General features: G+C 36.5%; 1 protein-coding gene across 3 annotated transcripts; it reads right to left on the bottom strand.

The window, feature by feature from the left end:
• Positions 1–1,202: 1,202 nt before the first annotated feature.
• Positions 1,203–26,410, bottom strand: LOC107582769 (endothelial PAS domain-containing protein 1-like). 3 transcript variants are annotated; one of them, XM_016268766.1, is made up of 16 exons: positions 26,117–26,410; positions 17,636–17,826; positions 14,229–14,380; positions 14,018–14,102; positions 12,413–12,531; positions 12,130–12,332; positions 9,852–9,958; positions 7,044–7,191; positions 6,861–6,958; positions 5,657–5,871; positions 4,955–5,065; positions 3,984–4,396; positions 2,712–2,838; positions 2,505–2,619; positions 2,260–2,415; positions 1,203–1,998 (listed from the first exon to the last, which is right to left on the bottom strand). In XM_016268766.1, exons 1-16 carry the CDS (start codon positions 26,140–26,142, stop codon positions 1,847–1,849), a joined length of 2,418 nt encoding a protein of 805 aa, XP_016124252.1. In that variant the 5' UTR covers positions 26,143–26,410; the 3' UTR covers positions 1,203–1,846. The 3 variants fall into 3 exon arrangements, with proteins under 3 accessions (XP_016124252.1, XP_016124251.1, XP_016124250.1); XM_016268765.1 differs by having other exon boundaries at positions 2,505–2,616; positions 6,741–6,958; XM_016268764.1 differs by having other exon boundaries at positions 6,741–6,958.
• Positions 26,411–27,226: the final 816 nt, after the last annotated feature.

A 27,226-nucleotide genomic window follows, 5' to 3' on the forward strand; every position in this document is an offset into this window, starting at 1 on the left:
CCCACCTTGATCTTTGATCCATGTATGAAAACCTAACAAGTTCATGTAGCCTGTATATTTATGTTTTGTCAATGCTCTCAGGTTCCCTCGACTCCCAGAAGCATTTGATAGGAAGCGTTTGCTTGTTCAGTGTTTAAATATTTATTCCTTTTATGGTCATTTGTATGTTTTGGCTTTACACATTTGTTTGTAGCCAACAGTATCATGATCTATACAGAGGCCAGGATCGGAATGTTCCTGTAGCCTAATTATGTCATTAAAAACAAGTTAATTTTCTGTATCTGCTGATTCTTTTCGCTTACTTGAAAATTCTTGGAACTCCCATAAGCCAGAGTAAATAATTATATACATAAGGTGCAATGTAAATGTGCTGGTGTGAATTGCAATTACAGAGTATTATCCTGCCTAAATGCACCAGTTTTATACACTTTGATAATCACTAATTTAATTCTAATTCTATTTATATAAGGCTCACTGACCTGGGCTGCGTTTCCCAAAAGCAACTATGGTCGCAAGTTCCGTCACCAATAGATTTCAATGGAACTACCATAGTTAGCTAACAATGCTTTTGGGAAACGCACCCCTGGCCCATTATCCAGCCTATTATTGCAACAATAAAGCTAAAAAAAAAAACCTTGCTCTAAGTAAAGTGGAGGATGATGGGAAAAATAAGATGAGAATGATTTGTAAGTAGCACCATTTACGTTTTAATTTCCTTTAGACATAATGCAATTTTTCAATGCTACAAAGACTGGAAATGGAACACTTGTTACTTTAAGCCACTATCCTGAGAATAAACAATCACAGACTCTCTCAAACGTATACAATAAAATTAGCTTTATATATTTTGTTAAGAAGCACACAGAAACCTCAGAGTATCATGAGAAGGTGATACACATCACACAATTTAATACAAAATCACATAACCGTAAACTACTATATATTAGATATGTACTGTAAAAGAGAAAGCTACAGATTCATCTCTGTCTACTGCTAGGTAGACAAGACAGCATACCAAGGCACTTCAGAACACCAAATACAAACATTTTTTACGTGTTACAGAGATCTACAGAGACCTCATCTAATGTAGACACAATAGATATGTTTGTATAAGAAAATAAAATGCGAAATTTACAGTTCAGTTCTCAAAGAAAGAAGAAGGGAGTTATTTTAGGGAATGGTTAGTGTTGGATGGGCCTGAGAAGATGGCAAAGACATACCACTATACTGGGGCTTTTCAGTTTGGTCTTCCATTTGCATCTTTCAAAATAAAGTGCTTTAGATGACAGAAACTATACATTTAATACATCATTTGTCATGATTGTGAAAAGTAGAGGAATCAGATTCCAATACTAATGTTCTAAATGGGAAAACAGACATGTTTCTGAGCTACAGTTTTATGCCACATTTGTTGCTGGTACAATGTCGAAGCAAATATTTAAGGCATTAGCTTGGGAAAACAGTTAACTGTCTTTGATTTATACAAACATACAGCTTGTATTCCAAGCTCAATGAATAAGTTACAAATGAAACTTGTAGTATATTATTATATATTGTATTTATTCTATTTTAGTTGAGATATAAATTTGCAACAGTGAAACATCTGTTAAATCTGACCATAAATGTTAAGAACACTGCATCTGAAGGCTCAGGGCAATATTAGAGTTTGAGATAGCACAGAACGTGGTATGTCTAAACACATTTTTTAAATATATATTAAAATATTACACATGTCTTAAAGGAAAATGTACAAATACGTCTAAATAAAGACTGATAATACATGCGTAAAAGATAACAGCATATATAGACAACGTTGGATGAATGGATCACTACAGAAGCTCTGGGTCTACGTGGTCTGGTCCAAAGCTCTCAAGAGGTCACTGCCCTGGAGCAGATGCAGGCTTCCCAGTAGAGGCACGTTTACCTCACAGTCATATCGTGTCAGCTCTGGCAGACAGTACGAGTCAAATGATGAGCCCAACAGTTGACTTATTATGCCTGTCAAAAATAAAAGACACACTTTTAAAGAAATAATACTTTTATTTGACAAGGACATATTAAATTGACCAAAATCGACAGAAAAGACTTCAATAATGTCACAAAAGTTTACCGTTTCAAAAAATGCTGTTCTTTTGAACTTTCTTTTCATCAAAGAATCGTGAAATGTATAGAAGCTTCCACAAAAATATTAAGCAGCACAATGTTTTCAACACTGATAATAATAAGAATCGGCATTATAGAAAGGCTGGAGAGACTGACCTGTGTGTTTGTGTGGAGGCTTCATGTTGTATTGTCTGTTACTGGGAGAGCAGAATGACTCTGGGAAATGCTGTTTGGGATCCTCTGTGCTCCCTTTGAGAGACTGGCTGCAGCCGTGAGGAGAAACCAATCCATTTTGCATACATGGAAATGTATCTGTCAAAAAGGAACAAAGGAGTGTGTACATTTCAGTATAGAAAAAAACTAGAAAACAAGTAAAGATGTTCAAGAGAGAGTTGATGTACCTGTTAGCACACTTGTGCTGAGAGACTTTCTGACAGAAAAGGCGCAGCTGTTGACGTTCATCGTCTTCATCCTTTTCTGCATTCCATCTGCAGACTTGTGATGAGCTACCACCTGCTGAGCATACGTTATGTTAATATTCAGTCTTTGTTATTACTATGTGAACTTTACTCATTTGCATTAGTCTACAGTGAGATCTGAACGATTACCTTTGGAATATCAGTGAAAGAGCATGATGAACTGAACTCTGATTGCCTCTTCCGTTTAAAGTTGTTGACGAGAGTTATATGACCCACATTCCTGCCTTTCTGTACAGGGGCAAAGCTCTCATAAAATCTGAAAACAGCAAGAAAAATTAAATCAATGAATGAACATGACCTTTGTTATAGCACACTACCGTTCAAAATTTTTGGGTCAGTATGTTTTTTTTTAATGAGAAATTAATACTTTTATTCAGCAAGAATGCATTAAATTCATCAAAAGTCACAATACAGACATTAATAATGTTACAAAAAGTCCTGAAAAAATGACTGCTGGAAATTCAGCATTGCCATCACAGGAATAAATTCTTTATTTATTTTTTTTTAATAAATATGTTAAAACAGAAAATAGTAACACAAATATTTTGCAATACTTCTGTTTCCACTGTATTTGTGAACAAATAAATGCAGCCTTGGTGAGAATAAAAAAAACTTTCAAAAATCTTACCAACTTAAATGTAGTTTATGTAAAGGAACAGCAATGCATTGATATTCCTTAAAACGTTCTGATTAATCCATCAGATCACCCCCTACATTATCTACTTTTAAAATATCTCTTAAAACATATATTTTTTTCTCTGGCTTTTGCTGAACATGAAAACACCTTTTTTATGTTTTCTTTGTTTGGTGATGTTTTGTTTTATTCTTTTCTCTTTTCCTATTTTCTTTCTCTTTTCTACAGTTAGTTTTTAAGGATCTTAAATTTTATGTGTCTTAATAATACTTTTATTTGTTGGTTGATATTTTTATGTTTTGGCTGTGCAGCACCATGGTCAGCGCACGTTGCTTTTAAGGTTCTATATAAACTTGACCTTGACCTTTATACATAAGAATATATAGCTGCTTTTATATTTGGTTGTCCTTGACATCAAAAAGTTAGAAATTCTCTGTTCAGCTGTGCCCTTGACTGCAGCTACAACATATCTGCACACTAATTTGCAATTGGTGTTCTTTTTTTCTTCTATTTACTTTTTTTGTTGCATATTTTCAGTTATTTATGTGTTTATACTATAAGACGTCGTCAAACACAGACGACAGAAAACAAGATTACTGGTACTGTCATAATGAAAAGTGACTGCAGCATTTTACCTGCACAAAAGGATACACAATTGACTTTCTTGCAAAGATCTATTTCCTTTTGGAAATCCTAATCTTGTTAATCACTGATGCCCAGTATATGTACTGCAAAATAAAACACACTTGTAAATGAAGGATAATCACCTTTGCTGTGGCAGTGCAGCGTTGAAATCGCATGTTTGTCCTGGATCTGCTGTGCTTCGGTCATCCATGCATCTAATATCTGTACGTTCATACTGTAAGGGTGGGTCAAGGGGCCACTTTAGACTCTGTCTACCCTCTTTAGAGGAAAGTGGGACGTTTGGTGCGGTTTGGTAAGGCTGCACATGAGCCGTGTCTGGACATGTGTTAGTGCTGCTTTTGTTGTCAGGAGGGAATGGACCCAGGGGCTGGAAGAGGTCAGCTACACTGCTGAAGCTGTGCTGGAGGCCTGTGCTCAGGCCTGGACATGTGTCAGGCGCTGTCTCCTCCAGGCAGATGGGGTGCAGCTGGAAGTCCTCACCGTCCATTGGGATGTATGGAGCAAGAGTCTCCAGGTCCAGATCGCTCACGTCCAACTGCACACAATTAGATTACCAAATATTTACTTAAAACATAGAGTTGATGAGAACAAAATAATATTGAAAGGCACTAAAAATATTCTAGCATATTTTTAGATGAAGGAAAATTTTGACCAAATTTGTTCAAATAATCCAGCCTGTATGCCTAGGATTGGGGGGAAAGATCTGAAAATGATCATTATACACTACCATATAAAAGTTTGGGTTTGGAATGATTTTTTAATGTTTTTAAGAAGTCTCCCATGCTTAACAAGGCTGCTATTTTTGACCATAACATTGTGAAATATTATTACCATTTCACGTAACCTTTTCCTATTTTAATATATTTTAAAATGTAATTTATTCCTGTGATGGCAAATTGAATTTTTCAGTAGATATTACGCAGTCTTTAGTGTACCATGATCCTTCAGAAATCATTCTAATGCATCTAAATCATTCTTTTCATCAAAAGACAAAACTACGAATTAAATGAAAAAAAGAACAGAAAATTGTGGTAGAATTGGAATAGCATTTCATCTATTACAGATTAAATTGCTTGTATTGTACCACACTCACCTGGGAGCAAGTGGGATTTGTGGCTACAGATTCAGAGGCAAATAGCCTCTCTGTCAGCTCCACCTTCAGATCACACTCTCCACTGCCACAGTAATCTACTGGACTGCTAGGCTGCAGACATACACATCACAACACATTAAACCACTGCAACACACCATAATGTTAAATAAATCTTAATCGCATCTCTATTTAAAGAGATCATATCAGGAGGAAACCAAAAATGGAACTAGTTTGAATATATAAGTCTTAAAGGTACAGCAACATTTTTTTCAAAGGGTCAGAGAACAGGTCATGAGTGCTTCCCAGTAGAGTCACCGCATAGTTTTAGGAACTAGCCAGCAGAAATTGGTTCCTAGAGAACCAATTTCTCCCTCTGGCCGTTTTCCTGGTTGCATATTTTTACATGGCTTTTTAAAAATGCCGGGTAGCTGGTGTTTCATATGCGTTTGGCCAATCAGCGTATACTTACATCACTGATAGTTCATATAGAACTGTTTTAGACCCTACTCTGAAGTAGGAGCTAATTTAGTTCCCCCACATGGAGTTCCTAGATCTAAATACGCTCCTAGTTCCTGTGGTGGGAACATGCCAAAAAACGGAAACTTCCGCCAATAGTTCTAGAAACTATAAAAAGGTTCCTCAGGTGCAAAAGTGCCTTAAATGACTGTTTTTGAAATATGACCAGATGGAGATGGGACATACTGTAGAACAACTGCTGCGGTCGCTCAAGCAGGGTGTGGAACAGGGTGTGCATTTGCCTGCAGGAGGCACCTGGGGTCTGGTAAAGGTGGAGGGCATGTTGGACAGTTTTCTATCAAGACTGCCATCAGGGGGTATGTCCACAACCCATGACGGTCCCACCACAGGAAGCTTGGTGGACTTCGAGAAGAAAGTCTGTTCTTCAAAATCTGGCCTATCTGCAAATGCACATGACAAAAAAGTCAACACACTTCAACATGTGGGATGAAAATTACTGAAACGAGATGCAATCTCACAGAGTTACTACATAAAGAGCCAAGGAAGATCATCTAACAGTGGATAGACACACCTTAAACAACACAATGTACAAACGTTTAATGCTCACTACTACTATCTGGCTCATTTTCATAAGTGAGAGTTACATGAGAATAGATGGTTACATAAATAAAAATAAGATGTTAAAAACAACCTCAGCCATCATCAAAAGCAATTATAGAACTGTTGTAAGCATCGCAAGGTGGTGATTTCCATCCCATGCAGTAGTTTTATGTGTGAAGACATGCATTTTGATGAAAAGACAAATTAGTAAACCCATTGTAGCCCTGTTGTGAGGAGAAACACACAAACACTGCCTACTGCCATTGGTAAACCTTCAAAAGCACAGGTGATGTTGAAATATAACATTTATTTTTATTATTAAAAATGGAACAAAATAACTTCATTTTAATAATACAAAGCCATTTATGCTAAAGCCAACGCTAAGCCATAAGATGCCCATATGCTGCGGAGCAGATAGATTCAGTTTTCTTTTATGTTGTCACAAATTGCATACCCTGCAGCAAAGCCAAGTTACAGTGCCACTGAACTACAGTACAACGACGTCTGCTGCAACATCGCAGCTTATGACCTGGGCAGTGTACGTGTGTGATTGGTTGTGATTGTGAGGTAGAGTAAGGAGAGTCAAGGGAAGGAGCAAGAGTTCATGCATGCAGGATGGGAGTAGATTTGTAATCAGGGGTTGAGGACGTGAAGAGGGTGAAGCTATTGTAGGGGGAATGGTGGAAGTAGTGCCGGGTGGCGTTCTGACCAAAGTCAAGGGCAATGATGGCGTCTCCTGGCATGGGCGCTAACTGAGCTAACTCCTCAGGCTCCTCCTTGAGCTTAGTGAAAAGAATGTCCTCAGCCTCTGAAACGGAGGAAGCTCTACCCTGGCTGAACAGTTCTCCCATGCTACACATGTGGTAGGGCTTGAACAGAGACTCCGTCTGATCCAGGGAGAAGATGACAGACTGCTCCTCAACAGAACTAAAAAACAATGACAGCATGAGAAGAATATCATAACAGCATTTACTGTGACAGGGATCTCTGAGTGTTTCATTTAATACAGTACCTCAGGACATAGTTGATGCAGATGATGCACTGTGGTTGGGAGTTGCGATTGTTGTAGATGACGGTTGCCTGGGTCTCCACCCAAACGTAGCCCCCGTGCTTGGCTAGCATTCTGTACTGGCCACTCACCACTTGACCCTTATTACAAACTGAAGACGAAAACAGCAATTGTTAAATGCAACAAAAATAAAATGGATACACTAACATTTATGCCAAACATATAAAAGTAAAGTATTTACACATTTTCTTTATTGCTAATCAAGTTAAAAAGACCATTGGTCAGGCATCTAAAATTAGTATTGAATAATAATTATTTTGTAATTTTTGTTTAATTCTTGTTAAATCAGGAAATTAGAATGATTTCTGAAGGATCATGTGACTCTGAAGACTGAAATAATGGCTTTAATATTTAAAAATATTTTTAATCAAAAACAGTTATTTTAAATTGTAATAATATTTCACAATATCACTTTTTAAAATCAAATAAATGCAGCCTTGGTGAGCTTAAAAACATATTATTTTTTACATTTAAAAAACATTTTTAGACTATTTTTAATTTTTTTTCACAATTATACATACTGTATATATTTAATTAAATAAAAATATGTAAATAAAACACTAGCAAAAATATCTGTGTTTTCACAGCATCTTGAGGCTAATGAATGATTTGATAATACAAACTTTAAAATTCTTGGTCTTACATTATTTGGGATGTGCACTGTAGAATGTAGCTGTCTTTGAATAAGGTCCATTACTGCAGCTCATGCAAGTTTAGACATTTTTCAAATCAAAAGATCTTGCTATTAGGTAATACTCTAGGTCATTTTTACCGGTAGAGGCCAGTGAAGAAGACCAGAGCGCTGATCTGGATTAAAGACATCAGAGGAACTAGATCAGAGATGATGCACACTTCAAAGGCTTGTTAGCCTCTAATGCACTAGCTAATCAGGTGGGCCATTCTGAATAAGCAAATCTGAGAGCTTTTGGGTTGTTGCAGATTAAGTCAAAGGGTATATAATGGGATTCAGGCCATCTACATGGCCTCAATACCTCATGTGACAACAACAATCAAATCAGTTTCCTCTGTACAAACAAAATCACATTCAAAACAAGACTGGACAGGAGCCTTTGTATACAGTAGGATCATCTTGTGATTTAAGAAGAAACTGGAAGTTGTCCATGTGAGGGAACTATTCTCAGTACACCTTTACAGTAAAAAGGTTTATGTATTGCTTATGCCTGAGATGCACTGGAAATATAATTCATGTAAATCAGTGGTTGCCAAACCGTTGATCGCGATCGACTGGTAGATCTTTATCACTATCCCGGTAGATCCAGCAAATAACTGAAAAATAAGTTCAAAAATAATTACATTTCTCCACTTTTTGTACTGTATTTTTTTTGTAATTATTTTTCTGTTATTTTTGGGCGCTAATGTGTCTCATTCAGACTTTCTGCTGTTTTTGTTTCATGCAGATATGTTTTTATGTAGCATAATTTCACAAAGCTGAAGTCAGACCGTTCTGTTTTTGCTTTAAATCATGTAAATTGAATTCAAAAACAACTGCTTATGCAACATGTGTGTAGCACCTTTGTTTGGATCATGATTGAAATGCAGTTGTTGCCTCTAATTTCAAATGAATTTGGAATATTTAAATAAATTTGGTTTAAAAAAATAGCAACCATTATCAGAATTTTATTAAATAAATAAAAAACGGAATCTGAACCGGCCATGAAAAATCATGGTAAGTGCAACACTAATTAAAATAATAAATAAAAGGCCTCAAATTGGAAGTACAATCTGGGCTGCCTTTTTCTATAAATTCTTCAATAGATAGATCTTGTCTTTCATAAAAGCCAAAGTCAGGGATCTTGGGCTTAATGTAAAAAGTTGAAATTATGACATAAAATGTTTTTTATTATTATGAGGGGAAAAATAAATAAAATAAAAATACAAGATAAAAAAAAATATATAAAAAACTAATATGACATAAACTTACATTTTTGTCAATAATAATTTTGACTTTTTATGTCATAATTATGGCTGTATGTCATTATTCCAACTTTTTATCTCATTAACGTAATAATTGTCCCTTTTATCTCATAATTTTTACTTTCTTTCTTTCTGGCACAGAAATGGGCTTCCATACATAAAAGAGAATGTACAATTTACAAAATGTAGAATGTATCAAATGTAGATTTTTTTCAAACTGTCTTTAAGTTTTAAGAACTATACTGTAGGTTTAAGTTCCTGGGAGGCCAATTTTAAAAGCAAAGTGGCTGAAAACATTAAATGTAGAGTCTACACTACAGCATATGTTAAGTAAATAAATAATGCAATGCAACAACCATTGAGTTTATAAATATCCCTCAACAATTCCTGGAGCCCTGCGGGACATCTGTTTCCCTCAGTCATCAAGCCCATGGGAACGCCTCAGGTCTACAAGGTTTTGAACACAAGTAGTTTACCCATGGACAGAGATGAGAGGCATGGATCTATTCCAGACCGTGAGTCACTTCAGGACGGAGTCGAGGTAAATTAGACAAAACGGTTGAGACCTTGACATATTCACACAATGAGCTACTGCGTTGTTTTTCGTATGTTTGCACCAGTGCATGAAATGGAGGTACGGAGAACGAAGCAAACTAAGAAAACTGAACATGTGTTTACCCTATGGCTTTGTTCAGACAGGCATTTCCAAATCAAATCTGTTTAGTTCAAGTCTAAACAGAAAAAGACCACATGAAACTCAACTTGTGTTTTTGTGCCTCCCGGATTTGTGTTTGTTGGATGTAAACAGGTACTCACGATTTTGGTGGCTCTTCGTCAAGCTTTCAGAATCCAAAGCATGGCAGAACTCATACACCGAATGGCCAAGAAGTTCCTCTGGCCTATACCCGATCAGGCTGCTTACGCTGAAACACAAAGACAGGTCAAGAATAAAACTAATGGAACAGTCAAAACAAAAAGCGATTGAATTAAACCACATCATTAACCAAGATTCATGACTGTCGATTACATCTGGTGAAAACAATCGAACTTGTGCTGCTTGGAGCCAATGTATTCTCTCTGCTAAGCTTAGTGAGAACAAATTATTACAAGTGGGACCCTTGTTTATTGGAGCTATAAATCTCTCATGCAAAACATTTGTACTTGTTCTGTCTGATCATTATCTTTAATGTCTGTTTTCCAACTTGCTGGTTTAAAAGACAGAACAGCTCTCATGTATCAACACACTGCCTCCAAAAGACAAAGGCCATGTCCTTGTCTGTTTTTGAAGCACTTTAGCGAGTTTAAAATTCAAGACAGATGTGGGCTTGTCTATTAATCAAAATGGAATTTGATGCAATGCTCAATATCTTCACCAAATAATTTTTTGTGCTGTTGAATATTCCATACAAACTCATGCAATTGTTATGTTTTTTGTAATATCTGAACAAAAGTTCAGTGTTACCCTGGAATAGCCTCTCATTTTTCTGTTCCAGTACGGGCTTTTAAAGAGATTAAAGAGATGGTTCCAAAAATGAATATTCTGTCATTAATTACTCTCATGTCGTTCCAAAAATTACAGCTGAACCACTGATGTCACATGGACTATTTTATTGATGTCCGTACTACGTTTCTGGGCTTTGAATGTGGTAGTTCCCTTGCTGTCTATGCAGGGTCAGAAAGCACTCGGATTTCATCAAAAATATCTTAATTTGTGTTCCGAAGATGGACGAAGGTCTTACAGGTTTGGAACGACATGAGGGCGAGTAATTAATGACCGCATTTTCATTTTTGGGTGAACTATACCTTTAATGAATGCAGTGCGGTCAATAATGAGTCATACTACATGGAAACACGCAAATATCTGACCTCATCTGTTAACTCTCCTTACAACTCATTCACTGTAGTGTAGCCACAGTAACTTGATTTTGCACTATAATACATATGGCAGATCCCAGGGGCCACGGGTGACCAGGCACTCAGAAGAGCGGCACTGGCCCCATATCACCAGGGGACAAACTAACTCCAGGGGAGTTATGCAAGATATGTAAGAGAAGTCAATTGTGCCCTTAATGAGCTTTCAAGAAATGAAGCTAATCTAAAGAGAAAAGCTCATAAACACTCTCCTTTACCACACTCACTGATAACAATACAGGCAGTAGCACAGCAGTATTATGATAAGAGTTCACAATAGTGACCTTTGAAACACGCACATAGTAACTCACAAATGCTGCTTACCTATGCAGACATAAGCCCAAAATGAAAAAAATGGTAAACACTGTGTTTACCAAATATACAACGACTTCAAATGAAATCTAAATGTATAAAATTGTTTTAGCAGATATACACACAATATCTTCCAGAAAAACAGACCGTAAATATTGATGAGTCATCGTGAACTGCACAGATTCTAGTGCAATCAAACGCTCTCTAGAGTGAGAATGTCCCTCCCCCTCAAACCACCTGCGATTGATTGGCAACCAGCAAATCATGATTCATGTCTGTAAACTAAAGTAAAATGAGTTTTACAAAGCTTGTGGCTAATAAATAAATTATATTGTAATAATAAAAAATATATAAATCACATTTACATGTAAAGCTATGGATTTAACAAACACTTATCCTGTCCAAACTTCTTGTTTTAATTGGAAATACATCAGCACAAGAAAGAAAACTACATGTTCATCAAGCAATTTCATAGAATTTAAAATTCATAAAATATTTCCATTATATAACAAAATACCAAACCAAGTGGCTTTTATTTTAAAGACAGCATAAAGAAAAAGGGAAGTTTATTAGTTTTTAAATGACAAAATAAATTAATTTCCTATTCAAAATTAGAAATAAATAAAACTAAATCACCAAGACACCGGTTGGTTAATTGTTATTGCAAAAATTTTCAAAGAAAGGTTGAGTTAGTTCACGGATCATCTGCATGCAGATTCCTTCATTTGATATTTTGTATAGATATTTTATATCTAATTAAATTAAATTTGTCATATTTTTTTTTGTTGCCCTATGTGTCTATATATTTATGGGCCCCCTGTTCATGCACATAAACAAGCACATATATGTCAATTAGTGAAAAGTCTCTTGCCTCTCATCACAGTAGATAAATTTCATGTCCATACTGTGTCTGCTCATGAACGTCTTGCTGTCGAGAGGTGTGTCAACATTTGAGGGGTGTGGGATCGGCGCACACAGCATAGTGACACATGTGAGGGGTGGCTCCGAAAACCCACAGAGGACTTGAGGGGGGCGGCTGCTGCACACTTGGAGATGCCCCGTGCAATGCAGCACCTGACAGACAGAGCAGCAACACCATATTTTACTTGACAGATAACTGCATCATGTTGTATGACGTGCTTATGCGTTCTTACCTTCCAGCTGGCTGATTTGAGGTTGACAGTGCGACCTCTATTGGTGACTGTACATTTCATCCTCATAAAGAAATCTCTGCCCGTGCTCATGTCTTTTCCTCTTCTGCCATACACAGGTCCTGTCAATCAAACAACTCGTAAGACATATGCTTAGAAATCATGTATTTACTATAAATGACCACTGTGCATGCAATAAGGCTTTTTTCTAGCACACTCAGAGGACTTTGGTCTGTCAGTGGGTCGTGGACGCTAGGTGCAAAGTTCAACTGAATCAGTCAGTTGAAACCTTAACTACAGTATATGGAGCTCTATGTGCTATTGCATAGGGATTATCTCCAAACGACCAATGAAATGGCAAGAAAGTTACGCCACTCGCTCAAAAGCTCTAAACAGGTCAGGTGACCGACTCGTGAAAGATACAGGCAGTAAGAGACAGATAAAACAAGAGGAGGAGGAAGATTTGCTGTGGGGAAAGGCCCCCTAACTCTCATTCTGAGTATGTGTCTGTGTACAAGCACACACTGCTTACATGATAGCAACAGAAATAGTAACTTTCAGAAACTACTGAGCCAGAGTAAAGGCTAAGTTCACACCAAATTTGGTGCAAAAATGACATGAAAACAAAAATTCACAAGCTATGTTTAGCATCAAAACTATTCAAATCAAGTCTGCTGAATTCCTGCCATTGCCTGAAATGAATACAAATGCTGAATGAATTCCTGATTAGGCCCTGGCTATAGTCTCGCATGCTTTTTAAAGCTATGAATATTATTGTCTGAGTGTTCTTTCTTTTTAAAATTGAAATTAAACTAATTAACTAATAACTAATTAAAGTAAACAAACAGAATAAAAAAAACTGAGTAAACCAATTCCCCTCATTTATGAGACTCGACTAGTCAAGTTTATATGCATGTTGATAGGGTTTAGAGTTGTACTATAAAAGTATGACTATATATATATACTGTATATATATATATATATAATTTTTAACATTTTTTTTTACAGTGAAATGGTTTTAATACAATTATTACAAAAGTAATATATTTATCATTTTTATTTTTTGTAATAAATGTATTCTTATATTTTTTAATAACAATATAATAATAACAATGTATTATTAGTAGTATTTAGCTATATTAATATATGATCACAATATAATTAATTAACGGAAATTAATGGATTAAATTAAATTATATCACATTTTTTTAAATAAATGCTAAAAGCTTTTTTTAAATGCTAAAATGCTTTTGCACACATTAAAACTAAAAATGTACAAACAGGTCCTGAACACTCATTGGTCAAACAAAAATATAGCCCTCAAGTCTTCACAGAAGGGACCACAGGCTGGACTGTGGTCTATAGGGTGAGGCTTGGAAAAGGAGGCGGACTTGTCCCCACAGGAACCACCACAAGAATGTACAAAATGTAACATCCTGACTAATAATTGCTCTCAGATAAGGACATCTCCATGGCAAATCCAGAGATAAAGAGGACTGGGAGATTCTGCCACTTTGGTGTTAAAGGCAACAGTGTATACTGTACATCCAAATAAAAAAAATTGTTTCAACATACTTCTGGGAAAAATTGTTCCAAGCTGACGCTCACCTGATTTGACACAGAGATTCTCTCGGATTTCTTCATGATCGCAGGGATGCGTGAAGTCAAAGATGCTGTGGCCTGTCAGTTCTACCTATTCACATTTTGTAAGGGAAGAAAAGTTGAATGCTCAGCCATTTTAAATGAAGTAATAGAAGGCTTTTTATGTTTTCTCTCTGTAATTATTCTCAAAGAATAAAGGAAATGAGGTGAGGCTCACCTGCGTAAGGCCCATAAATTTACTAACATTTTCTGAAAGGAATATCATGTCTCCATCTGATGTTACCACAGCAACAAAGCCTTCCAGAGACTTCAGATATAGACTGTCCATCCGGCTGTCATCCTGTGACCGGGTTTGTTGGACTGTGCGGCCTGGGACCAACGACAAGACAACATAGTATGTGTGCAGTGTCAAATGTGCTCTTTTTTGTTATTTTACACTGGCAAATTATCAAGACAAACTCAAGGGACCTTCTCAAACCCAAAGTAAGGGCACAATCACACACTCTTTCACAAACATAGACTCATATCCTGTACCATTTAGCTTCAAGTAAATAGCTCAGAATCAATTAAACGACTTATTTATCTAATTAAATTCACATACCAACATGGGATAAAAACACTACTGAGCTGATCAGCAAAGAGAGGATGTTTGAGGTACACAATGCCATGAAAAGCATCAACAACTTGAGAAAATAATTAAAGTGAGGCTCCATGCTGTGAGGTTCATGTCTGCTTCTCTGCAGATAAGGGCCTCCTCCCCTGCTCATTCAGATCAGGCAAAAAGGGCCCGACCGCGGAGGCTTTGACCCCGCTCAGACATCAGCACTATGTGTCTGCATTGTGCGTTTGGGTGTCAGCAGGTGGTCCATGTCTGTGCACCCACATCAAACCCCGCAGCATTCGTCCTGGTGCTATTAATACTTCAATGTGATGTCTTACTCCTCTGGCTCTCAGCCAAACCCAAGAACTTGCAATTTTCTGCCATTCTCTGTGCATCTCTATTAGAATCATTTAGGCCTTTTCTGGTCGTAAACAATGTTCTCTGACAGCCTGCTCAATGGCAGCTCTTTAATGTTCTTTCATGGAAGTTATGTTTCAACAATCAACTTTGGCTCAGAAGTTTCTCCTAAATTTCCTTAGTAGAAATAAAAACGGACATACACTACTGTTCAAAAGATTGAGGTCTGTATTTTTTTTTAAAGAAATTAATAGTTTTATAAAACAAGGATGCATTTAATTTATCAAAAGTGACAGTAAAATAATTTATAATGTTACAAATTATTTCTTTTTTTAAATAAATGCTTTTAAACTTTTATATTAAAAATATTAAGCAGCACAACTGTTTTCAACATTGATAATAATAAAAATATTATATTTATTAAGTGCTAAATCAACAACATGGGACATTGAAGACTGGAGTAATGGCTGCTGAAAATTCAGCGTTGCCATTGCACAATAAATTACATTTTAAAATATATTAAATTAGAATAAAAACACCTGGCCCTGTTGGACTCTTCTTTGTGGGACTTCCTGTTGAAAACGACCATTTGAAAATAAAGTCCCCATTTGCAATTTCATATTACTGCTGTCTAGGATAAAAAATAAATGAATTGTTAAAGAGATTTCAGTTGTGATTTTTCATTTTGACAGGAGACCTCTTTGGTTCATCTGTTTTGGGTCATTTGAAAATGAGGGTTCAAAGATTCATATCTCCAGAAGGATGTTTGCTGGAAATTCAGGATATTATATGATGTATTCAATGTTAAACCAATGACTCCTTTGAGGTAAGTTCAAAATGTCAGAGAGGTCAAACATTTGGTTCAGATGAGAATCATAACCTCTTTAACACCTATCAGTAATATTATGATTCTATGACTACGCAGTTACAGTTCCCACACACCTCACTGAATGACATATCTGTTTACAGAGGTTCTGGTTTTGTAATCTCGGGGCCTACCAAAGGTCAAACCATGACAAAGAATACTCAGAAACACATACAACACACCGAATATCACAGACAGGCCTGTACGGTGCCATCGCAGAGAGTGTTGTGGCTAAGAAAAGAGTGTAAGAAGAAATCATAATTCACTGTTCACAGAAAACAATACCACTAGCAGCCCCTAATTACCCCCACACATCGTCATCTCCCTCTTTCCCTTTTTCTCCACGTCCACATCCATCGATCTTCCCCACTTCCACATCACCCACACACATTTGCATCACCAGATTCCATATCTTCCCTTTTCATTGTCTCTCTTTTATTGTCTCTCTCTCTCTTTCAGAGACATGCACACATACTGTACACATGTATGTGCATCAGGAATGGAGTCTGGAAACAACGTGCAATGCTCTTTGTCCTTCTTCCTGCATTTCTTATTGTATATTGAGGAGTACAGGACATCTCATGGACCTAACCAGCCCAACTTCACTGACACATAAACATGTTTACATATAGCTGTCTAAATGAGGACACACCACAGACCTTTACTCTGTTTATGTAAAGCTACTTATAATTAGTACAGACTAACCTGAAACCTTTTTGCATTTTTAGAATAAAACAGCATTATTTTATTTATAAATCATCTTTCTAAATGTTTAAAAGTTTGTGGTCAGTGAGATTTTTATTTTTGAAAAGAAACTAATACTTTATTTAGCAAGGGTGTTTTAACTTGGTCAAACGTGACAGTAAAGACATTTAAAATGTTAATTTAAATTATGTAAATAAAATAATAATTTATAAATAAAATAAATTATGTACTATTTAACTTTCTATTCATCAAAGAATCATAAAAAAATGTATCATGGTTTCCACAAAAACATTCAGCACCACAACTGTTTTCAGCATTGATAATAATGAGAAATGATTCTTAAGCACCAAATCAGCATTAGAATGATTTCTGAAAGATAATGTGACACTGAATGACTGCTGTAAACTCAGCTTTGACATCATGGGAATTAATAACATTTTAAAATGTATTAAAAGAGCAAACAGTTATGTTAAACCCCAAACTTTTGAACAGAAGTGTATATGTGGCAATAATGTAGACAAAGTTTTGCATCAATATGCAAACCAGTTGTCATGGTGATGTCCAATATCCAATAGTTTTTTTTTTTTTTCACAATTACAGGGCAATCTGATGAAAGCTGCAGGTATGTTTGGCTAAGTTCAATATTGCACAAAATACAGTCACTCAGTGTACTCAAAAAGTTCACAATTTCCAGTGTACTCAAAAAGTTCACAATTTCTTCATTGTACAGGTTTATGGGATGCGACCGACTCACAATAAAAGAAAACAAGTGGTGACCCATACTAGGAATTAGTGCTCTGCATTTATCCCATCCTAAGTGTACACACACACACACACACACACACACAGAGCAGTTGGGGGTTCGGTGCCTTGCTCAAGGGCACCTCAGTCGTGGTATTGAAGGTGGGAGAGAGTGCTGTACATTCACTCCCCCCACCTACAATCCCTGCTGGTACAAGACTCAAACCCACAACCTTTGGGTTACGAGTCCGACTCTCTAACCATTAGGCCACGACTTCCTAATGGTTAGAACAAACAGATATTTGTTTGACAGATCACAAATGTAATGAACATAATTTGTTTTTTAGCTTCATACCGGAGTTGAAAAGTTTGCGTGTGCGCAGGAAGCTGATAGCTAGTCTCATGATGGAGGCTTTGTCCAGGTGAGCACTGATGCTGTGGGGTAATGGCAGCTGATGGGCCAGCTCATAGAACACTTCTGTCTCTTTACTGCGCCTGCAGCGCGCTGCATCACGGGACTTTTCTTTGCGCCTTTCTGAAGGATGCCTGGAAAACAGAAGAGGTTGATGAAAACAACACAGCCTATAGGCTGAGCTTCAGCTTAGATACTGTGTGCACTGTGCAGCCAATGTTTTATATATACTCACTAGGGCTGTCGCGATTCGTCGATTTTATTCGACTATTCGATTTTAAAAAATCCTCGACTTCATTTTGCTCGCGTCGACTAACCGGTAAAATACCAGAAGTGGCGCATTTCACGGACGAGAATCCATAAAACACATCATTAGACTGTTTCCCAAGGCTGCATGATATATTAAACCCATTTAAAAATCATAATTAAGCATAATAGTGAATTCACAAACGCTACGATTTAATTAAATAATTATATGCGATGCAGTTCTAATACAGTATATGCGCTTTAATTATTTACATGTGTGTAGGTTAAGTACATGCCTCACACAGCGGCTCCGTTCACAGAAGTTCAACAGGAACTGTTATCATTTACATGTGTGGCGCGTCTCAAACTCCATCTCTGCATGCTGTTGTGAGTTTGGGTTTATTATAACGTTCATCTGTGCGCCATTTCCTCAGATTTGTAAGGTAAATCATTTATAAATCCACGCAAACACAGGAGAATACATAATTATCTTGCGGTTTCAAAATAAAAGCTCAAACCCTCACTCTTGAGTTTACACGTGTTGATGTCCACATATTCTTTTAATTACAGTGGCTATAGCATTTCTGTCCTAAAGAAATGGCCAAATATTAAAGATTAAGTGGACGTTTGAATTAAATGGTGCTTGGTCACTATTAAACAAGGATTAGATCGCACAGCAATGTGTAAAAATAATCATTAGGCCGTTGGCGCCCTCTGCAGGCCTTTGTTGTAATGCGTAATGTACATTAGCTCTATTGTTTATAATACATTATGTATTTTAACAGTTTTGTTCAATAAAACCATATGATTTCTTGCTTTTGATACTTTATTTGAACTAATTATTATTGCCTCATTGCTATTATATGTGCATTTTAAGTAATTTTAAAGGCTATTGTTCACTTACACCTATTTTTATTACCACAAAAAAAATATTTTAATTATAGGGCCCTATGAAATCCGTTTAATTCCAAATTCATTTTTTTTTCCATTTTCATTTTTTTATACTCTGTTTTAATGGTTAAATTAAATTGTATTAATCAAAAGGCCTGTCTAATTAATTGAGTTTTACAGTTTTATCTTTACCAAATTCTGTTTTCCATTATTTTCTGGATTCCATTTTAATGGTTCCATTAAATGTAAATAATAAAAAGCATCTCCAATTAATTTATTAAAATTTAAAGTTTTTTTCAGAAATACTGCACATTTACATTTTTCTCCTAAATAAATTCTGATAAATAATATTTCTGGTAAATACTCCTTTAAAAAGTGTTTTTTTGATAATAATTTTATTACTAGACTAGAACACGTGGATGTGTTGTCATTCTTACACTATAATACTGACCTTTGATTTCAGTAATTTGGACTATGAGATGGACACTTGCTTCTTGCACTTTATGTTGCACTTTACTTTTGCTTTAAAAAAAGGATTTCATAGAAATTAGAATTTCATTTGGTTTAATAAAATATAGTTGAATAAAATAGTCTTAAGTAAAATTGTTGATTTTTTTTGTGGAAAATTAATCGTTTAGATTAACCAATTAATCGATAAATTAGTCTATAGATTAATCTAAATAAAAATAGTCGTTAGTGGCAGCCCTAATACTCACATACAGTACTTGTACATTATTGTACTTAATACATTTTAATGTAGAAAAGACAATAAAACAATTAACTTTAACTTTGGTTTAAGACAAGTTATTATTGTCTTTTGGTTGGCACAGTCACATGAGGGAATTTTGCAGGCAAAGAAAGTCTTATGTCAATTAATGAAAACAACAAACTTCTCACACAGAAGCACACACCTCCAAACCAAGCAGCTTTTCTACTGGTCAACAAGGCAAATTTGATCACCAAACTTGAACCCAATGTGAAAAGGGTGTAATTCATGTGTAATTCCTGATCGCACAGATTCCCACTGAAATGATTTCACTCACAAAATTACACTGTGCAAAGGTACACGTGACCTGATTTTTTTCCCCCACAAAAATTACTTTGAGACCAAACTAAATTGGTGAACCGTCAGGTTTTGAGTCGATTTAAAAAAAGTATTTTCTAAATATTTTATGTTAAGCATACTTTTTGTGCACAAGCACAAACGCCATCGCTGAGTCAAAGCAAAAGCATTGCAAAACCACACTTGTGAGAATCTGTGCATCAAGATTTTAATCTAGGTTCACTCACTCTCAAAGGGGGAAAAAAAAACGGAGTCACTGCAGGTTCAAAATTGGTTCGGTCTTGAAATTTGTCACCGATAAATTACATTTCAGTCAACTTCAGGTTAGGTCAGGTCACAGGGCCTGGCTCATGCAGACGTCTGTTTTGAGCTTGTTGCTACATGTTATTCAGAATAATCTGACAGTCCAGGAACAGTTACATACATATGAGTGTTGATAAAATGTAATGCAGCATATACTTTTATGAATTAGTCCATATAGCATTTTATCAATAACTATACAGCTTAAAGGGATAGTTCACCCATAAAAACAATAAGAGAGTGAAATTATCAAGAAAGCACATAAATATGTGCCGTCATTTATCTATCCAGACAGAAAGTTTATCTTGCCAGGTAAATTATTTCTGAGGTTTGTGGCTTGCCAGTGTGTGAAAGTGTGTGTGGCAGAGAGAAGTGAACTATCTATGGCCTCTGAGCGTGGTGTGCCACAGTTCACTGTGCCACCCTCACAACAAACCAAGCCACACAGCGCTGTTTGTCGGCAAAACACCACAAGTGCTCTTTAATGCGTCACATATTATAACACAAATACCAACACACGTGGCCTGCATGCAGCACTAAGTTTCAGTGTCTGTGGGAGGCCGATGCTGAGACCAGGATCTAGAGGTGTAATTCCAGTAGCAGCCTCCCAGTGTGGGTCCCCTATTCTCCAACTCAGGTCAGCCGGGCTCTGGGAGTGTTTGTAAAATGTGCACAGAGTGGTGCGGGGGTGCAGGAATGCGATAATCGGCCCTCTATTATACAGCTGCATATTTGGCAACCACAACATGCCCCCTTTCTGCCCTCCCACTAACCCCATTTTCACAAAAAAAATGTCATTGTAATAGTAACTATGGATTCTTCTCACAGGAAATGGCTGATGGTTTTTATTCAGAGGTCAAACCCATGGGACTTACATATGAATTTACTGTCTGCATTTCCTTGGGGCTAAATGAGGAATGGCAACTTCCATTTCAACTCAAACAATTAGCCTACTGCTTTCCATCTCTAACCATAAATGCAACCACATCATGGTTTTAATAAGAACAAATCAAGTGAAGCTCTAAAAATACAGACACAATGGTTCAATAAATGGGAAAAGATAATGCAGACTCATCTAGAGTTCACATGTTCAGTACATTCATTTGTGGGGAAAAAAGAGTGATTGTCTTCCGTGACAACAGCTGATTCTGAATGATGTCCTTCCAGAGTTTAAGTGCTTATGCAATAAATTATACAGTCTATTTACTGTTATAGAGTAGGGATGCACCGATACGGCCGATACTGGTCTCCTGTACTCGTACTTGAAAGTAACAAAAACTTGTAAAATACATTTTAATGAGCATAATTAAGTGTGAAAATAACCGAAGGATATACATTGAAACCAAAAATTCTTCAGAGACCAGATATAATTTTTTTACTTGTGGGTGCAGGACACTATAGTTAATTTATGTAAGTGAGGATAGCAGAATAAAGTAAACTGTCACAAATCATGCCCAAAAATTCTTCATACAGTGGACTACCAGTAAAATTGATACAAATGTGGGTCCAAAAATTATTCAGACCGAGTCTGGGAAAAAAATTGAAGTTCAGGTTTGCATGAAGCTGGGTGACAGCATGCCCAGGAGACTACAGGCTGTCATTAAGGCTAAGGGTTGCCCGACTAAGTATTCATAGTTGTGTAAATAATACTGTCATACTAACAGTTGTCTGAATTATTTTTGGTTGATTGTAATCTATTACATACCTTTCTATCAAAATGATCTAACATTATCAAGATTAATTTGTTCTGACACAGTTTAACTCTGAGTTCTTGTCATATTTTATTACCATTTTCTAAACTATAGAGAATAAATTGTGATAATGTGAGAAATGTTGAAGGTGTCTGAATAAATTTAGGTTTGACTGTATCTATTTGATAAATGAAGTTAACCAACTAACATTATACATACCTTTTTGGTTTCTGTACCCAATATTTAAACAATTTACAAATGCAATAAAAATATCGGTACTCGGTATCGGCAAGTACCAAAAATAAAAGTATCAGTATCGGGCGAGTACTGGAAAAAGTGGTATTGGTGCATCCCTATTATAGAATATTTCAAATACTATGCAATAAAAGACTAATGCTAATTAAATTATTTTATGTAGCCTGGAGTTCTGTCATGACAACTCTCTGAGGGATTTGCATGGTAATGTACATGACAATGTTAATGTATTTGGTCTTGGTGGAATAGATCTGCTACGCTGCTGCTGCGGCAGAGCAAGTACCGAGACTTGCTACTGCCAATACATCCACAACATGCTGCTGTGAGCATGTAAGAATATTGCTGCTGCAAATATAACATACATGAAATAACCCCCATATAGCATACATGAATCACCTCATAGCAGATATATACAGGTGGAGCTGGGGAAGGTGGAGGGTTTCTGAAGCAAGCTGCACTGCTACGGCAAGCTCTAGTCATATATTTGAATGCTGAGCAGCGAGCTCATTGGCTACCAATACAGGAGAGAACCAATCAGCTGTGCCATGTGATAATGATGTCATTACGTCAGATCGAGTTAGACCTATTAGACTGCACCATCAGAGTTTTATGCCAGAACTCTGTATTTATCTCCAATAAAATAAAATCTCTAAAAGCATCTGCCCTTTAACAAATGCTCTAATGTCTTGTAATTTCTCAGAAATGATGCAACTCTTAAATCTATGCAACGTGTCAATCATATGTCAAGGACATTTTAAAAGCTGGACACTTTAATTTTACTTTAGCACAAGAAATAACAGACAAAATTGTATATGCACAAACTAATGCATTAAAAACAACAACAAAATGCTGCTGACTGTAAAAGTTGCATAATGAAACATTTAACATTAAACACTGCACATTGTTCCCTCATACTGAAAGACTGACATGCATGGAAAACCATGAACCCACCAGACAGCATAAACAACATGCCAGAGAAACCAGGTGGATCTGCTGTGTATGAATCTATGATAAAGGTGACCAAGAAATTATATGGTTTGGGTTTTATTTAATACATACTGTTCTCAACGATCTCTAGTTATATCTATCAATGCCAGTTTCTCTGCTTTGTACACATTTCAGAAGAAAACAAATAATTAAGTAATATCACTCAGCAAGAGCATGTTCAATAAACAATACGTTAATACTGAGTAACTTGCATTTTAGAGACAATGTTGCCATTTATATTGTCATTTGCCATCAATTTTTTTCTTACATCAGTGATAATAGTTTATCTGAAAATAGTTTCACAGAGTTTAAATAGTTTCACAGAAAACAAGCCATTTTGGAGTTTAATTCTAAATGGATTGGTATTTTAAACAAATCAGTTGAGCAAACAATTTAATGACTCAATCAAGCTTTCATTCCTGAATAAATGAGTGGGGTGAACGAATAGGTTGAGTGAATGATTCAGTGACAAGGACTGTCACTTTTCGCCACCTACTGGAATATCAGTTTAATTTACCTGTTGCATAATCAGGGTTAAAATGCTTTAAATATTGTACATAAATATATAACAAAAATTTAAAATGATACTTTATAATAACATAAAATACACATCAGATTATTCCAATGGTTTTATCATAAACCATAAAGTAAACACTTCTCTCACAGCCAGCTGGAATAAGTAACCTTTTCCGAATGCATGAGCTCCTAGCTTATTTATCCAGTAACACAATCCAGATCTACGCTGCCCAAACACCCCTTGGATCTGAGCTGAACGTAAGGTTTCTCTCTATTTAGAGAAGTAGTTTTTACAAATCCTTTGACCGCTTTCTGCCTGGATTCAATCCTTCAAATGAAGGAGAATTGTGTCCTCTGCCCTCTACTGAGTTCTGTTCCCACACTGTCCAGCTGCTGACCTCAACCCCCAGCTACGCTGCAAACACTTTTGACATTAGCTGGCTAAACAACTTCTGAATTAGAAATGCGCTACAGGTCAAGGTAGCCTGAAGACAGAGGCCTGCTGGCTGTTTTCACTTCTTTGTCCTCTCTTTTGCGATATTTTCATTTTTCGTGGCATTACTAGCCACTCCCACCTGCAGTGTTTTTTTTTACATTAAAAGTGTCAGTCAGGCTCTGAACAGGAGGATTGTCTGTATTTCAGCAAGAGATCGATCTCAAGGGAGATTTGAGTGAAACAGAGCAGTCCCGATTCCTAAAGCATACATAACGACCTAGCAAATACAATGCGAAACTGCTGTCCCTCTCACCTACTGCCTCAGGCGTCATCACGCACAACCAAGGCAAAAGCTGTCAAAGGGAGCAGATCATGTGATTAGCAGGCCGATGTGAACCCATTCCTCCCTCTATCTCTCTCTGCATCTCCCCTCTCAACCAGATTAGGCCAGAATTCACCGAGAACCAAGAGCCAAACTGTACAGAGCGTCCATTCACTACAGATAATCCTGATGGCCAACCTTTAGTTTCCCAACTAATAATCCAGTGAAAGATCCAGTGTTATACAGAATATGATAACTAAATCTAGGGAGTCAGAATAGTCGTATTGCATATATTGCTTTGCATATTCCTTCTGTGCAGCAAGTTTTGATAGATGATTGATGATTGATATAAAATAGCACAGTTAAATGATTACATTACCCAAATGGCACTAATTACAAAAGACATCACAGTGTTAATGAAACACTTGTAGAGCAAGTTAAACAAACCAGATAAGAGATAAGAATCGAATAAAGTCATGGAAGTAACCAGAGTAGGGAAACATAATGGCCTGTTCACGCTTTAAATAAAGAGGTGAACCCTGTTCTGATAACCTCAGTTTCAATTGGAACACTACTTTCCCGTTAACAAGCCACCAAGAACCGCACAGAGGAACATTTAACCCCTCTTCAACATGCCTTAGGCATCAAAGAGCCAGTGTTGTTTTATTTTACCATTAAATCAAAATGCTGTCAGTATCTGGCAAGAAAAACATATTAATTCTACTATTTGAGTCCTAATGTGTTTGGAAAATAACAAAAAAAAAACATTTATTAGGTATTAGTAATAGCCTAGTTAAGGTAGTAATAGTTAAGTTCACAAACAGAAGTAGTTGCTGCTGAATTGAATAAAAATACTTCCATTACAGACAAAAAACAACAACAAAAAAGCTTTCAATACTGTAAAGACTATGTCATGTTTGCAATGGTGCAATGTAAACTGTTTGCAATATACTGCAACAGAAAAAAATACTTTTTAACCTTAAAAAACCAAGTGATAATCTATAGTTTAATTGCTGCCTTAATTTTTACCACTGCACACAAGTTCACTTTAAATGTAATTACTAAATAAGCAAATTGAGCTCTAAAATATCATGAAACAAATAAAAATGACAAATAACTGTGACATGTTAAATTGATGAAAACAAAAAAAAAACTTTTAGGCCTAATATACAAAATATTTTACAGTGGTATTTGAGTTCAACAGGTAGTTATTTATTGTCAGACTCCCCAGCGCAATTTTATTCTCAGTCTGACAGCCTCTGAGGCCGGGGCCAATTCTTTGAATACAGATTTGCTGCTTTTTGTTTTGTCCTGTTGTATCATGAATGCATATTGAACATGTTCAGTCATGATTACAGAATAATTATTTTTTAATCTATTCGTTTCATAATGAGATGCAGCAAGTGTGTTATGTCTTCGAAGCAACTGGACTCTGGTGATGACATTTAATAAAGTTTCAAGTCATTTGTATGAGTCCATTAACAAGAGCGAGTCAAAAATAGGGTACGCGCACACCTCTCCAATATCAAAGTCTTGAGCAACTAAAATTGCGGGGGGAGACTATAGGAAAGGGTTATTAATAAGAAGAGGGAAATGTATAACATATCAGTTCAAATACAACACCAGCAAGAGTAAGACAACTTTAATGCGACAATGTGGCTCAGGAAAAATCATAACTGATAGCCCACGCAGTAGTAAAAAGTTTCCTGCGCCTTACCTTTCTCTCTCTCTCTCGGCTGTCATGATGCGCTTATGCTGAAGACAACCTTGTCTTGCGTATAATGAATTCACTTAACTTTTCCGGGGAAACAAATTTTGAAACGTGTGTTTTTACACAAATGCCTTTGTTTAGTTATTTCTCCTCCGCAATGTCCATTCTCATGACATTTCCAGTAATGACCGGAGCAGTAAGTGCAGTCTCAGAACACTGCCGAGGATCGCACTAGTCTCCAGAGTGACACTGACTGACCGCCGGACGCTGCTAAAGAGCTCGAGAGCGCCGCTCCTGCACTGCGCGCACTGATTGGTGCTCTTCCCCGCTCCTGCCTCTCAGCGCGCCCCGGAGTCTCGCGCTTCCCTGTCACGCATGCGCGCTCCGCGAGTTCTGTGCACACTTGGCCTGTGAAAAAGTTCAGTTGCAGTGTCTCATATAAAACAAACACCACATGAAGTGTCCAAGAAGCACCCAAAAGGAATCAGGGCTGAATTTAATCTCTGAACGTGGACAAACAAACAAAAATGACCGTCGACCTTGGAAAAATAACAGTAAAGCGTCTTTTCCAGGAGCAGGGCTTAATTGGAACAGATTTAACTTTAGTTCAACTCTATCTTGGACCCATTCCCATTTAATAAGAGGCTTCTACCAGTATACCATGTAAACAAACATGTAATCGATCCCCTCTAACCCTGCTATGAATTCAGAAACCATGTAGTTGATAGAAAACTGCAGTTGTGTCTGTCATTATCGGAAAGAGCCACATGCTTGGAGAAGTTTGCATCTGAACACCTCAGACATTTCCATTAAGGCCTTTTCTTTGAATGACTGTTGAAGTACAGCTTACATATCAAGCTCATTTGCAATAATACACACATATGCATGTTGGTTTCGCCATGTTAGCAAGAACATCTCATTGACGCAATTGTTTTTGGGGAGGTTTGCTGACCTCAAACCCTCAGAGTAACCTGATGGTATCAACAGATTTAAGGCAATACATGACTGCAAGTCATTTTTTTTTGTTGCACTGTATTTGTCAGGACATTTTTTTAAAGTTTACACTTACAAGTATAGCCAAACCTCTAGTTACATATTTTACTTTTGCAATTTGAT

Source organism: Sinocyclocheilus grahami, unplaced genomic scaffold (assembly GCF_001515645.1).
Source record: "Sinocyclocheilus grahami isolate Dianchi unplaced genomic scaffold, SAMN03320097.WGS_v1.1 scaffold47.1, whole genome shotgun sequence".
Classification (NCBI taxonomy): domain Eukaryota; kingdom Metazoa; phylum Chordata; class Actinopteri; order Cypriniformes; family Cyprinidae; genus Sinocyclocheilus; species Sinocyclocheilus grahami.

What these genes read in the sequence shown, in the direction of transcription:
- LOC107582769 (XM_016268764.1), bottom strand. Translation starts at nt 26,142, where the DNA reads ATGACAGCCGAGAGAGAGAGAGAAAG. An exon ending in GCCGAGAGAGAGAGAGAAAG is followed by an intron (nt 17,827 to 26,116) that starts GTAAGGCGCAGG and finishes TCTGTTTTCCAG; the next exon opens with GCATCCTTCAGAAAGGCGCA. An exon ending in ACCGCAGCAGTTGTTCTACA is followed by an intron (nt 5,066 to 5,656) that starts GTATGTCCCATC and finishes GTATGTCTGCAG; the next exon opens with CCTAGCAGTCCAGTAGATTA.